Consider the following 15427-nt stretch of genomic DNA (forward strand, 5'->3'; position numbering starts at 1 on the left):
TCCGCCCACTTCTCCAACCTATCCAGGTCTGCCTGGATGCGGTCCCTGCCTACCTGTGTGTTCACTTTACCCCACAGCTTGGTGTCATCAGTGAACTTGAACAGGGTGCTCTCCACAACCTCATCCAGGTCGCTAATGAAAATGTTGAACAGCACCGGCCCAAGGACCGAGCCCTGGGGGACTCCGCTGCCCACACACTCCCAGGCTGACATGGACCCGTCCACCATCACCCTCTGGGTGTGCCCCTGGAGCAGTTTGCCACCCATGTGACCGTGCATTCCTCAATGCCACAGTCCCTCAGCTTGCCCACCAGAATTGGGTGGGACACCATGTCGAAGGCCTTCTGGAAGTCCAAGAAGATGACATCGACTTTCTCCTTCCCATCTAAGCTCTTTGTTACTTGGTCATAGAAAGAGACCAGGTTAGTCAGGCAGGATCGGCCTGGCACAAACCCATGTTGGTTACCCCTCAACATCACTTCCCCTGCAGGGCTCTCACAAATGTGGCCCTTGATTATTTTTTCAAAGACCTTCCCCAGGATAGAAGTGAGGCTGACTGGCCTGTAGTTTCCAGGCTCTTCCTCCTCCCCTTCTTGAAAATAGGGACCACACTGGCCCTTTTCCAGTCCTCAGGGACGTGGCCTGAGCACCAGGAGTCCTCGAACACCCGTGCCAATGGCTCTGCAATGACACCAGCCAATTCCCTCAGCACCTGCGGATGACGGCCATCCGGACCTGCCGACTTGGATACATGTAAGCCCTCCAGGTAATCCTTAACTAGGTCTGAACTAACAGTCGGGGGACTCGCATCCTTCCTGGGACTCTCTACGCTATCACTCGAGAGCAGCCCATTGTCAGCAGACAGGAACACGGAGGCAAAGAACTTGTTGAAGAGTTCTGCAGTCACCAACTGCCCTGCCCTGTTCTGCCCTGCCCTGCCCTGCCCCATAGGGGTCCAATGTTACCCCGAGACTTCTTCTTGCTACCTATATACTTGAAGGACTTTTTGTTGTCCTTAATCCCGGGAGCTAATCTAAGCTCCAGTGCTGCTTTAGCCTCCCTTACCAAATCCCTGCAAGCTCAGGTCAGGGAGGTGTACTCCTTCCTGGTGCCCCCTGCTTCCACCGCCAGTACGCTTTTTTCTTTGCCCTCAGTCCAGCCTGGATATCTGTGCTCAGCCATGAAGATTTCTTGGACCCTTTTCCCACCTTCCTGTGCAGTGGAATTGCATCCTGCTGCGCCCCAAGGATAGCCTCCTTGAGGAAGGACCACCTTTCCTGGACCCCCATACTAGCTATGCCCTGGGATCCGAGTGCCTCCCTGACTACTGCCCTGAGCTCATCAAAGTTGGCTTTCCTGAAGTCAAGCATTTGTGCTGTGCTAGTTACCCTCCCCACCTTCCTCTGAATAGCAAACTGGATCATTTCATGATCACTGTCCCCTAGCCTCCCTTGTACTAGCACATACCCCACCAGGTCGTCCCCAGAGGGTAACACCAGATCCAGTATGGTGTTTCCCCTAGTGGGGATGAGTACCTCCTGCATGAGGTGTAGGTCCTGTATGCACGTCAGGAACCTTCGTGAGTGGCTAGACCTGGCCGACTACTCCTCCCAGTTGATGTCAGGGTAATTCATATCACCCTGACAGTTGCACCCTTAGGATTTTGAGGAAATGGTAGAAAAAAGTAGATAGGATTTTAAACAGCTCAAATACTAACATTTTGCAACCACTGGCTTATTAGATTTTAAAAAATTAACATTAGCTAGAAAAACCAGACCTTAGTCATTCTGAACTGGCACTATTCACTTTGGGTCATGTATAACCAATGTTGCAGCCCAGCATGTAAGTGGTGATGTACTATTCAATGTGATATCTTTGAATATGACACTGCCTTCACAGCGCTCTCAAAACTGCTTCTGGAAAATAAGCCCCACCATGCTGCTTCTTCTCTGCATGTGCTATATCCAGAGCTGAGGTAGTGAAGACACTTCAGGGACATCCCTTGCCCCTGTTCTCAACCAGGTCAGAAACACAGATCCTGGGAGTGGTGACAGGAGGTGTCCCCAGGGAGTGTCCTCACTGCCCCAATTCTAGGTTTGGACTATGTGGAGCAAGACTGGGTGGGTAGGGCTTATTTTTGGCAGTACCACAGAGACAGTGCAGACATGCCCTGATGAATCTAATGTTTAAAGAAATCTCAACACATTTCTTTGCCAATGCTTTATTTCAATGCTGGAGAAAATGATTCCTTTGGGGGGGATCTTCATGAAAAGCATATATTAAAAGTTACATAATCTAAAAGTTATTTGTTTGGAGATTGCTACTTCTTTTCTTGAAGTGGCACTAACTATTGCTAATATGTCTGAAAGATCTGGACACTTGCAGGGAAATAGTAAATATTCTATTTAGAAATACAATTCTTCATAAACTGTGGTCGATAGTATATTTCTATATAATCTATATTTCTTTTTTTTAACTTGGTGTTTAGAATAAAAGACATGGCGACAAATAGAAGGATCGTAGTCTATACTGGCCAGGACCTTGTAGATATGCCAGTGGGACTACTCCCATGGTTAAAATTGAGGATATGCACAAAGTTTTAGTATCAGAATATTAGAACTCATTTGCTCAGATCTTCCATTCCATGGGTATTCCACTTTAAAATGGACACACACACATATATATATTTCCTATATAAATAGGTACAGTTGTATTAACCAGAGGATAATGACTGCTAATGCAACATATAGTAGGCAGTACTTAGGAACAGATAGATACAATTTTTGGCTAAAGTTTACCCTCAGATATATGCTCTGAAGTCATTCAAACTCCTGAGTATACATTTAAAAATAGAATTTGGACCTAAGGATATTGCTACTGTATTTTTAGTCGTTATTTAAAAGGTTAATCATTTTTATGCATCAAAAGCTAGTAAAAAGAACAAAACAGCTCCATGCTTTCAAGTGGAGGCCCTCTGCATTAGTTAATCTCTCCAACAACAGGGTATATGAGTAATGTTTTCTACCATTTCCAATTGTCAAGGAAACTCTGTCCCATTCTGGAAAGGATGACTTGGCCTCAAGAATACACAACTTTGTCACCTCCTGGCTAGACTACAGCAATATAATATAAATGGACATGAAATCATCTGGCCTTAGAACACTGTACCTTACAGAATTCAGCAGTTTACAAAACAAGACGGGATATCATGAACCCATCAAATTTATGTGTGTGTATACAATATATTATATTACACATATTATAATATTGTCTGAAGCTTCAGGACAAGGGCAGCAGTCAGCAGCACTCCTCCTCAGGTATAATGCATCAGTCTATGATGTGGGTACATGAGAAAAAGCTTTCTTGGGGAAACAGTTCTTTTACCCTATGCATACTTGTGTCTGTGATGCATGTAGGTCTCAGAGATAGGTTGATCTATATGAAGTTAATGCCAATAATGCCCCATGTCGCATTATAACTTCATTAAAATTTGAACTAGATAAATCATGGACAATTACCATAGGAGCAAATCTATGCTGACAGGAAAATTTCCGGTGACCTGATAGATCTCACATTTCTAATGTCTCTGATCCACTAAAAGTCCAACAATAGCTGCATGATTTGAAAACTTCCTCAGACTATTGACTTAATTTCTATGGATTTTTTTCCCCCTCACCATATTTCCTAAATAGCCTCCAGGCTCATTTTCTCCTCTGTAATGCTCTCAGCAATTTATTCTAGTACAGAAAACATCATTTTTTTCCATAAACATTTGTCAATGGTACAGCACTTAGAATACTTGAACTTTTTTCTTGAAAATTGATTAGTGGTTATTTTCTATAATTATATACTAAATGCAGGCACAGGTTGCTTAAATTTTGAACATAATCTACATAAAGGTCCTCTGATTATTACTACTTTACCATGGAAAGCGATTCTGGGAGTGGCTGTGTGCGAATATAAAAGTTGGTGTCTGAGAAATTCCTAGTTTAAAGAAAAACAGATCTGATTTTACTCTCCATGGATGCACATTTACACCTCAATGGAGTCCCACTAAAGCCAAGAAGACTTCTTTCTGTCTTCCCTTCTTCACAAAATTACAGTTGCAAGCCCCATAATCAAATCTTTTCATTAGACAGCTATGACCAAAGAAGTAGTTGGTGGGACAATAGAAATAGTAAGCAGCTCAATAAAGAATAATTTGCTCCTGCTTTGAAAAGTTAAGGAACTTTTTTTCTTTTCAGGAATAAACTTAAACTTTTTAATTCCAGAAAAAGGAAAAAATCCATTAAATATTTCCTCCTACTCTTGCTTCTAGACAGGGGTGGGCAACTTTTTGTCTGGAGGGTCACTTGTGGAGTAAAAGGCCAGGCTTGTTACAGTCCAGATCAGCACTCACCCTATCCTCCCCCCTCTCCGTAATAGCTCACCAAAACTCCCTCAGTTGTAGATTACTAGAGTGGTCCAGGGGTGCCAGATGGAGCAGGTGGGTGGGAAGATCTCCATAAAGACCAGTCTGGGACTCCTGGAGGCAGGGTGCACTCAGCCGGGTGGAGCGGGATAGGTGAGCAAGGGAGCAAGTGTCCAGGAGCAGGATGGGTAGACAGGGCTGGGGCCAGCAGGAGGATTGCTGGGTAGTAACAGCACTGAGCCAGGGCCTGGGGCAGAGCTGTGATCCACTCCCCACACAGTCCCATGCTGTCATGGTCCTGCAATCCTGGCCGTGGTCCTGCCTGCAGTGTCCTGGGACAGTCTCCATAGAGAACCTGCTTGCCCGCTCCATCTGGTGCCCACAGCAGTGGGTGCAGAGTGGATTGGCTGATGTTCCCAGACAGCAGGCAGTGGCAGTGACACAGGCAGTGGCAGCCAGAAGGAGTCACTGCCACTGGGGCTCCCAGGAAGTGCAGTCCGGCTGCTGCACTGTGTTGCCCCTGCCCCACTGTGTGCCTGGAAGTGGCAGGACTAGCCCCATGTGCCATAGCCCAAGCTGCCCCCTGTGCCCAGGCTGAAGGGGGACAAAGGACCTGCCACAGGCCAAATACTATCCCTTGGCAGGCTGGATTCAACCCTATTTTGCTCACCCCGTTCTAGACCCTAGCGTATCTCCAGAACTTCCATGCTTCTGACCCTTGTACTTTCTCTCTGTTATCAAGTAGCTGCTGGTTGACAAGTGTTCATTTTAGTGCCAAAGCATACACTCGTATCCCGTCAAAGATTATAAACTACTCTGTTACTTATCTTAGGCAGGAACAATGTAGAACTCATTGTGGCCTTGCCTTTTCTGAGAAACTGCAATCAGAAGTAATATATTGCACAGTGAAACTAAGAACACACCTTTTTAAACAAAACCATACATTTGTGTGATCAAACTGAACAGTGAACACATGACACTCTTTAAAACTAGGCTATTATACTCCTGTTTGGGATACACACATCTGTTTTTGTTTTTTAATGAATTTTTGTATCTAGTGTTCAACTGGAGAAAGGTTAAATGTTTTTTAGAAGTCATGTCTCCATTCTCCAGAGGAGTGAAGTGGTAGGATACAATGCCACACAAAATCTTATTTCTTACTTCAAACCAGGCCAGATAGAAATACAGAGAATGAAAATGTCTGACATTATGAATGATGGTGTAATGAAATGAACTGTCAGGAAGTGACCACTATAGTAATATAATTGCTAGTTTAATAAAACATCTTCATTAATCATTGAAAGGAGTACACAGCACATAACATTATTTACTGAAAACTTTGGCAGGACAAAGAAAACCTGGACTTAGAAAATATGGGTGTCTGCATCTGCGAAACTCTTAAAGAGCATCCTCTCTTAAACAAATTCCAACTGATTTCTGCAATTGAATTTTAGGGAATGAAACAAAGTACGGAACATGTTTCTGAAGGGGATGCTGCTATTTTGCTATACTGGACCTTTCTGTCTCCATCAACCAGAAAAGTTAAGGGTTCTGTTTCTGAATGTTTTTTATCATGTAATGACTGATAGTTGTCTGACGGTTCTGGATTGTAACAATCTTTCACCAGTTGTCAGTAAGTAGACATCTCATTGTCAGTTCTTGAGAGAAAGACTTAGAGAAATAAATGAGCCTTGAGACTACCCTTTGACCACTGAAAGCATGACTTATTCAGGTCAGAGCTGTGGCAAATTTGTAGGACACTTTGGACAGGCTTGCACATATGCTCAGGCTAGTTCCATTCTGTAGACAGGGGACTGGAAAAGCGGGGCTGCCACACTGGCATGCATTGCTTTGCACTACACATTACTAAAAGGTTTTAAAGAAAATAACCTTTCTAATTCTGGATTAGAAAGGTAGGGGGAACACACTTTGTTGATTACTCCATCTAATCCTGTTTTGTATGATTTCACAACCTGTTCAGCATTGAAGCAGCATATTTCAATACTGAAATATGTTCTCTGCTTCTTAAAAGTAATCCAGTGTTTTTAAAGTTTCCCTTCTATAATTTAGATAGGTTTATAGAACCTGGCAGAGCTATGTATCACTGGAGCAGCTTCCTAAGCTTTTTGCAGGCAGTACAAATTATTTAGAAATGGCTGTTGTTCACAGTTTTTAAAAAAAGAAAGGAAAAAACCTGTTTTGCTACACATTGTTCTAAAACATACTGTAGTAGTGTGCAGCTATCTTCAGTTGCAGCCTGACCTCCAATATTACAGTGAGCAGAATTCTGTGCATTGTGAGCACTATTATTTTTTTGTGCCTATTTACATAACACTTAGCATAGGAATAGTTCCTTTTAGATCAGCTGGACTAGTCATGAATCAAGTAAAGCATATAACAAAGTGTTTGCAGAGTAAGAGCTTAACTAATTAACTTGACAAAACCGTGAATATCATACCCAAATTACTATCAACTACACAAAGCAGAGATTCTCAGTCAGAGTGCCAGGGTGCCTAAGAAACTAAAAGAGATACATGTGAGGTATTTGTTAGGAGATAAACAGATCAGCTAAGCAGATAAGCACAAGCTCAGGCTTGCCTCTGCCTGGATGATCCCTGTTCCCACTGCCAGGGCCCTCTGCAAGGAAGTAAACAGTGTAATCCAGCAGATTCCAAACTGTGGGTTGCAATGCCAAATGGGGTCATCATCACAACATCAGCAGATGGAGTTGCAGGGGTGGGGGGCTGTGGGGTGAGAGTGAAGGGCCATGCTGAGAAAATGAGGTCATACTGAGGAAATGGGGCCATAAATGGAGTCATGCTGAGGAAAAGTTTGGGAAGCACTGGTGTAATCTATAAATTAGTTTTTGAAATTGGATCCCACTCAATTCACAGAAGTTATGGAAGTGTCCCGCAAGTTGAATGAGGGGTGTCTCAAGTCCAAAAACATTGAGAACCATTACCCCAAAGTAAACAAAGTTAATTATTCTTATTATGTTGAATCATAATGACATAAGGTATAACTTGTAACTGAAACAGGTGCACAATTTTCAGGGAAAGAATCATTTCAGGTTTGGAGATCCCCTTTAGTTAGCTTATAATTCACCAGTGACTGTTATCTCATTTCCCTAATGAATCTATCTCTGTGACAGTTCATTTGGCTGGAGTGTTCTCAGGGTAGTTCCTTAGTTCAGAGAAAACTGCCATGCCTCACTTATGTCAGAAACAGATGCAGATGCACACAGCATCTGTTCAACTCCTTTGGAACTGGCTGAAACAGGCAGGTGCTCAATAAGTTTTTCTGCCTTGCTCAGCCAATTAATTTTGTCCCTGATCTGCAAAATCCTTGTTAAAAATCCTGAGTAGAGACTGGCAGCAGTGCCAACTAAGTAGATGTTTAATTGTGTCTACATTTGAGGAAATGAAATGAAGCAATCCAATAACCATTGTGAATAAAGCAAGATTTAAAAAGGCAAAAAACTCAGGGACAGAAATAACACACAAACTGGTATAAGTGATCAGAAACCAGTTCAAATCTGTAACACAACAGAAGTTCAGTGCATATAAACCACTTTCAAAATGGCCAAAACCAGTTTAAGATAAACCTGGATGGATGTAGTATCAGACTTAACTGATTTAGATTTAATCAGTTTATTGAACTTCTATCTCAGATCCCCTCCAGATTCAAGCTGCCTGCTCCAGCTAAGCAGAGGGTGTGCTTTAGCTCCCCACCGCTTCTGGTCTGGGCCATCGCAGGCTTATGGCTGCATTTCTGGAATCAAAAGTGAATATCTGTTCACTTGCTTATTGGTTCAATCTCTGCAGTTTAGACTAACCTGCAAATATAGAATTGATTCAGCCTTGGGCTTTTTGACTGTCGGTACTTAGCCTAAGACAGCTATACCACCTAGCCAGACTCTATTAAAAAACAGTGGTCATTCTGCAATTCACAGCTTCCAATTGTAATTCTGTTTTGTTGTTGTTACACAGGCCTACCTTTCTCAACAAAGTCTGAATTATTTTTCACTGGGGGCATCTATACATGCATTTATGAGCTTTTACTAATGCACATTAAATTTAGTACCTCCAATATGAGGTACTAAATTAATGCTCATTAGGCTGCGCTAATACACAGCAGCACAAGCACATGCTTTTTTAGTGATGCACATTAGCATATTAGCACCTTTTTTTTACGTGATGCTTTAATGTGCAATAGAATAGGCTACTGCACATTAAAGCGCACATGTAGATGTGCCCACTGTATTCACTCTATTCTACGTAAGAGTCAAGGATTCAAATGCTATGAAATCCGGGACAGGATAAAAGGCCTATATCCTCCTGGATTTAATTACTGATCATAGAATCAATGAGTCGGAAGGGACCTAGACAGATCATCTAGTCCGAATGATGATGAGTTATAAACAACAGAGGAATGGATAGGAATATAAGACAAAAAATATTAATTTAAAAATCAGGTGATGGTGTGTCATTTTCCCTCCATGTTGTTTTATTGGATGTTCCTTCCTCTAACACAATCCAAGAAAGCACACCTTCATGATTTCTGATATGTTCATCATACAGTGCATTTGGAACTGTTGTTCACAGGAGAATTCTAAATCCAATCTTCAGCCATGCAGGGCTAGTGGAATCATTAATTCTATGCCCTTAAATAATTAGGATTATTGGTCCTTTTAAACAATAGTTTTAGCACTTGCGGCACAAATATGCCAAAAGACAGAATACAAATTTAAAACATAAAAAAAAATAAATGGACAATAGTGGGATGTAGAAATACATTACAGTTTGTACCAGTAATAGCAGTAGTAGTACACTTGATATAAATCTGAAACTTGGGAATAGGCAGACATTTCAGAATTGGAAAAAATAAAACCTATACCAAATAATGCTTTGCCCCTTCTTGGAGCAAAAGAAAAAAGGGCTTTTTTAAATACATTATAGAAGCACATATACATATAAGAGAATCTCTTATAATGTAAGAGATTATAGTGTCATAACATGTAAAGCAATAGAACATGATTTTTGTGAATGGTTCTTCTGAAGACAGTGTTGCTGAATAAAGAGCTTAAGAAAGAACACCAAACATTTTTCAACTCCTGCGCAAAAACAATTTCTAGAACCCTAACTTTTAGATTCATGTTATTGTTTATTGTCTTGCAATGGGAAAATAATCGAAAGGAAGTATGAAAAATAAGCAACAATTTACGGGATTACTTCAGAAGTCTTTAAGAGATCTTCTTTGCTTTTCTTTAAATTAATATCTGATGAGATAATTGTTAACAATGAACACTTAAATTCCAGAAATCATACCTATCCAGGAAAGCACTTTATTTCATCCCTTCTTTTCTTGAATAAGGATTGAGTTAATCATATGTTTAGGTAATTTTTCAATCGGGACCTCAGGGTCTAAGCAAGCATCTGCTTACTACCAGATGTATTGCTTACTATTTGAAAGTGCAAGTTTGGGCCAAAGTTGATACAGAATACTACGTTATACTCATTAGATATGGAATTTCTTTTCAACAAGCAGTTTTCCCTTAGGTATTAAAATAATTTACTTCCAAGTATATTTGTGCTTTAACTTGCAAGCATTGCCCTCTTCACCTTTTTATATTTAGTAGTTTAGCGTTTCTTGTTTCGTTTTGAATATTATTAGATTAGTCAGAGAGGTAAGCTGACATCTATTTGTAAGAGAGTTTTTCTTTTAATTAATGTGCCTTCATGTTTATTGTTCACTGGACAAAAATGTGTTAATTACAGTTGTGCAAACAGTTAGCTAAACCTAAGCAAACTGAGTGCTGAGAAAGCCAATGGGAACTGCAAGCGTTCAATATCTTTAAAAAAACAGGACTTGTTTTTAAAACCCAAGAAGTCTTTGTAATAAGCTAGTAGATTTATGTTCCCTCTCATTTATGGTGTTACCACATAACATGCAAATTATATTACACATTTTCACACTAAGATACAGAAACAAATAGAAAACTCAAGTAAAGCAATGATTTCTAATAACCTTCCTCATTACTTTTTTTACCTTTTTTAGCCAATTTGCTACAACTTATTATTCACAGAATGCAAGAAAAGCAGGGCTTGAAGGGACCCCAGGAGGTCTAGCCCAACCCCTGGTCAAAGCAGGATCATTCTTATCTAAACCACTCCAGTTAAGTGTTTGTCGAAACTACTCTTAAACACTTCCAAAGATGGAGACAATACAACTTCTCCGGATAACCTATTCCAATGCTTGCCCACTCTCAAAGTGACCAAGTTCTTCAAAATAACCAAATCAATTTCCCGTGCTACAGTTTAAGACCATTGCTCCTGGTTCTGTCCTGTGCAGGACATTTATAACCACTCTAAGTATTTGAAGATTGTTACCAAATTTTCCCTAGTCATCTCCTCTCCAGACTAAATAATCATAGTTCTTTCCTCATAACTTATGTTTACTAAACCTCTAATCATTTTGTTGTTCTCTGCTGGACTCTTGTTAATTTGTCTATGTTTGTCTTGAAGTGTGAGGCTCAGAATTGGACATAGCACTCCTGGTGAGGCTTCACCAGTGCTAAATAGAGAATCACTTCCCTTGATTTGAAAAAGCAATGCTCTTATAAGCTCTCACTGAGCTAGTGCCCTTTCTTGCAATGAGAGCACACTGTTGGCCCATATTCACCCTGTGGACCTCTTCTTCAGTACTGCAGTCTAGCCAGTCCTTCCCCAGTCTGTATTTGTGCATTCAATTGTTCAGTCTCAAGTGCAGAACTCCGCACTTGTCCTATTGAATTTCATTCAATTGATTTTGTGCCACTTCTTCAGTTTATTAAAGTCATTCTGAATCCTAGTCCTACCTTCCATAATGCCTGGAATTCCACCCAGCTTGGTTTCATCTGCAAATTTTGTGTGTGCACTCAATCCTATATTCAAAATAATTAATGAAGATACTAAACAATATCAGAGCCCAGAAAGACCTTTGGGGAACTCCATTAGATACCTCCTCCCAATGAGACATCACCTCTTGAGGGCAATAATCCAATCAGTTATGTATCCAGCTTACTGTACTTCCATTTACTGGCACTATTTTATTAACATTTTAATATGAATGTACATAATTCCAAAAATACATGGTTTTAGTCTCAGTAATTTAATACATTTTTACATTTTCACTCCTAAGTCATTCCTTAAAGATAATTACAAACAAACCCATTTGCTGTGGTACCATTGTTCTCCACATTCATTGCAAACAACGTAAGTCATCATTTGTTCATCTGGATTTGCATTTCGCACCCAACTAGGAAGAAAGAGAGTTCCCCTAGCAATCATAGTGACAGTACAGTCAAATTTTTCACAGCGCCTACATTTGATTTTGTTTGTCTGTGTGCCACTAATAACTTGGGGAAGCTGATGTTCCTGAACAGACGATTCTGTGTATGAAGCCCTAAGCTGCTTCAGTTCATCACTGGCCATTTCCATCACTGTCATCTCAGCAAAAACTTTTGGATCCAAAATCCCTGAAAACAGGTTATGTTTTAAATGGGAACTTTTAGGATTCCTCAAGTTAGAGACTTTGCTTCTGATACAATTTTTGTACTTTTTGTCATTTTTAGCATGCAGAGCAAAAATACGCTCTTCAATTTCTTTGGCTAATTTTTGTAACTTACTGGTTTCTTCTTTGCTTAGGACAGAATCAGTCAAGGCTTTATAAAGAAGTTCTGTGCATTTAGACCTCATGACCTCCACATGATCTTGTGGTGAGCTTGTGGTATTAACAACAGGTGTAGCATCTTCATTACTAGAGCACTGTTCTTCTAAAAGCTGCTGCTGATCTGTATGGTTTTTTGGTTCATTATATATTGGAAGGTTTTGTGACAGTAGAAAACTCTTAGAATCAGCAGGGTTTAATGGGTTTTCAGTCAGTTCTTCTGAAGCCCCTACACTTACACTGAAGTGTTTACTGTCCTCTTTCACATTCCCCCAAACTGACTTTTTACTTTGTATGGACTGAAGGCAGCTACTTGCGTAAACTGTTTTCCACTTTGATAGTAAGTTCTTTGCTTTCCTTTTCAATCCTATTGCAGGGCAATTCTTGAGTACTCTGTACACAGCTTTGGCAACATCAGTCTCTTGAAGGTATTCTGTAGTCATATCAAGAGCTTCAAGCTCTATGAGGTGATTATCAATATCTTGAAAATTGTTCTCAGAGAGTAGCTTCTCAATAGCATGGGCCCTGCGTATAACAGTTTTCCTATCACACATTTTTTAAACCTGAAAGTAAAGTAACAGTTAGTTACAACTTTTGTATACAGTTATTACGATTATTGTATCTATTCACACATCTTTTGGAATCTTTCATAAGCTTTTTGTATTTCATGTTTTATTTTATTCCTACTTGGGTAAAAATGACCTGCAAAAGCTGTCTTTTGTTCCATGATTACAAAAGTAAATACAAAGAGACTCTCAACCACTAGAAATAAATTGAATGCATAGCTTAATCACTGCAACCTCAGTCAAAGTTTTGAAACAATGGACTTTGCACTATGTCCCTAACATTAATACTTCTATAGATTATTGGGGAATAATAAATTCTGAACCTGAGAGGTCTGCATTAAGCATGCCAGGCCAACAAACCTGTGGTGTGTCAAATCTAGATATTCTTAGCAACAGTCAACTGCTATAATGGCACATAAAGAGAAATTGGAACTCGCTGATACACGCGTGAGCAAAATACAGGCTGTGGGCTGGATATGGCCCATGGAAGGGCTTTGTCTGGCCTGCAGCAGGTCTGTTGGTCCCATCTGGCCCAGGCACCGTCCCACTGTGATGCATCTTGCCACACTCTGGGCATGCAGCAGGGCCGGGGCAGCTCTGAAGTTGGATTGCCTTTCTAGGCAGTCCAGATGACAGGGGCTCCTTCTGGCTACCACTGCCCCTGGCCCCAGCCCCACAGAACTGGTGGGGACCCATGCACAGACCCACCCCACGCCTGCTGTGGACTCACATGCTCATGCTGAACAGCTGCAGCAGCAGCACTGCCAGTGGGGAAGAAGTGTGCTCGGCACAGGGGGAAAGCAGCCCCTTCCCTTCACTGCTGCCCAGCCCCTTCCCTTCATTACTGCCCAGCACTGGGCATCCCAGCACGGGCTCCACAAGGCTGCTGCAGGAAGCACTGGGCAGCAGCGAGGAGGAGGAGCCGGTTTTTCCCCATGCCAAGCACACTTCTGCCCTGCCGGTGCTGCTACAGCTGTTCAGTGTAAGCAGACGAGTCCGCAGCAGGCTCAGGGTGGGTTGGGGCTATGCATGGGTGCCCACCAGTACCGTGGGGCTGGGGCCAGGGGTGGTAGTAGCTGGAAGGAGTTGCTGCTGGCTGGGCTGCCTAAAAAGGCAGTCCAGCTGTGGAGCCACCCCAGCCCTGCTGCATGTCCAGGGGGCAGAAAGATGCACCACAGCCAGGTAGTGCAGAGCAGGCATGGGGCACACTGGGGCTCAGTGCTATTGGCAGTGATGAAGAGGTGCCACAGGCTGTGCGGGCTCTGGGCTGTTGTGGGACAGGGGTGGATGCTGACCAGCTCAGAGGGACGTGCGTGGGGGGCTCCCATGCACACGCCAGCATACCCACAAACCTCCCCCTGCAAACCCTATAACCACATCCTCCCCCACACACGATCACAACCCCCACACCTACCCATAGCCCTCCCCACATGCACCCCTCCCACATACCCACGTGCCTCTGGAGCAAGCCCCACTCACCACTGCATGCATTGCTACGTGCACCCCACCACATAAACACTCACATGCACCCTCCCTACACACCCCACCCCCTGTCTTCCCCCACACCCCACAAACCCCACACACATTCACATACCCCCACAAACCCCATACCCACCTACTCACATCCATACATACCCCTATACTCTCTTCTACATCCTACATTCACACACATACACAGCTCTCCACAAGCCCCCATACCCATCCACTGACATCTATACATACCCCACACCCTCCTCCATATCCTACATCCACACACAGCCACCGCCCCCCACAAATCTCATACCCACCCACCCATACCCCCCTACTACTCTCACAATATATAAGAGTAAGACTTCATTTTGAGCTATTATGCAATCACCTTTATATATATCACACACACACAGAAGGCAAAAATATCTTTTTAAAATAAAATTAAAATGTTATTGGGGATGTTTGACTTTTTTTGTATACAATTTGTTTTTTAATGGTTCCAAGATGGCAACCCCCCTTTCCAAAAGGTGTACTTCTGGGGCAAGGGGACAGACTTCCAGTGGCAAAGGTTGGGGGTTAGGGGGTGGGACTTCCAGGCCCAAGATGGTGACCAGGAGGCGGGGCACCTGCCAAGGGCCTGGGCTGCACTTGTGGCCCTCAACAGCTCACCAAAACTCGTTAAGTGGACCTCAAGCCAAAATAACTGCCCACCCCTGTGCTGATAGGACACAAGCCTCAAAGGACTTTATACATCAACAACTTGAAGTTCACCAAGAAGGAAACAGGAACTTAATATCTTCTTTGGAAAATTGGTGCACTAATAGCATAATGAATCTGAGGTCTGTTGACATTAAGGGTACAGACAGTGTTCAAGCGTAGAGTCACAAAGAGAATACCAAAATAAACTGCTTTAGAGGTTACAATTGTGTGGATAGTTAAAGCAAGGCCCATATTTGAGAGAGATTGTTGCTGTTGTCTTTTGAGATATAGATGAAAGGTATTCTCCCTCATTAAATAAAATTGCCACTGATCTTGTATAGTTCAGCTTTTGGGATTTATTATACTTTACAAAGTTCTGATATCCTTATTTTGGTTTGCTGTTGCAATTCATCTTCAGGATGAAGAAAGAAACTCTGAACTGGGCTCTCTCACATATACCTACTATGTGAGCTGGATGCCGAATTATATAAGGACTGAATTAAGCACAGGCTCAGACCTGTTCAATTTAAAACTTTTATTGTTTCACAAAGTCATAAACTAAAGGAGGTCTGTTG

General features: G+C 42.1%; 1 protein-coding gene across 1 annotated transcript in view; it reads right to left on the bottom strand.

Annotated features, from left to right (window-relative positions):
* Positions 1 to 11468: 11468 nt before the first annotated feature.
* Positions 11469 to 15427, bottom strand: part of TCEANC (transcription elongation factor A N-terminal and central domain containing) — an 8272-nt gene continuing 4313 nt past the window's right edge. The window contains exon 2 of the mRNA XM_019529316.1: positions 11469 to 12680. Within this exon, the coding sequence (XP_019384861.1) occupies positions 11607 to 12671 (1065 nt within the window). The 5' untranslated portion in view covers positions 12672 to 12680 and the 3' untranslated portion in view covers positions 11469 to 11606. The remainder of the gene's footprint in view (positions 12681 to 15427) is intronic.

This window comes from Crocodylus porosus, unplaced genomic scaffold (assembly GCF_001723895.1).
Source record: "Crocodylus porosus isolate Cpor-Errol unplaced genomic scaffold, CroPor_comp1, whole genome shotgun sequence".
In the NCBI taxonomy this organism is placed as follows: Eukaryota; Metazoa; Chordata; order Crocodylia; family Crocodylidae; genus Crocodylus; species Crocodylus porosus.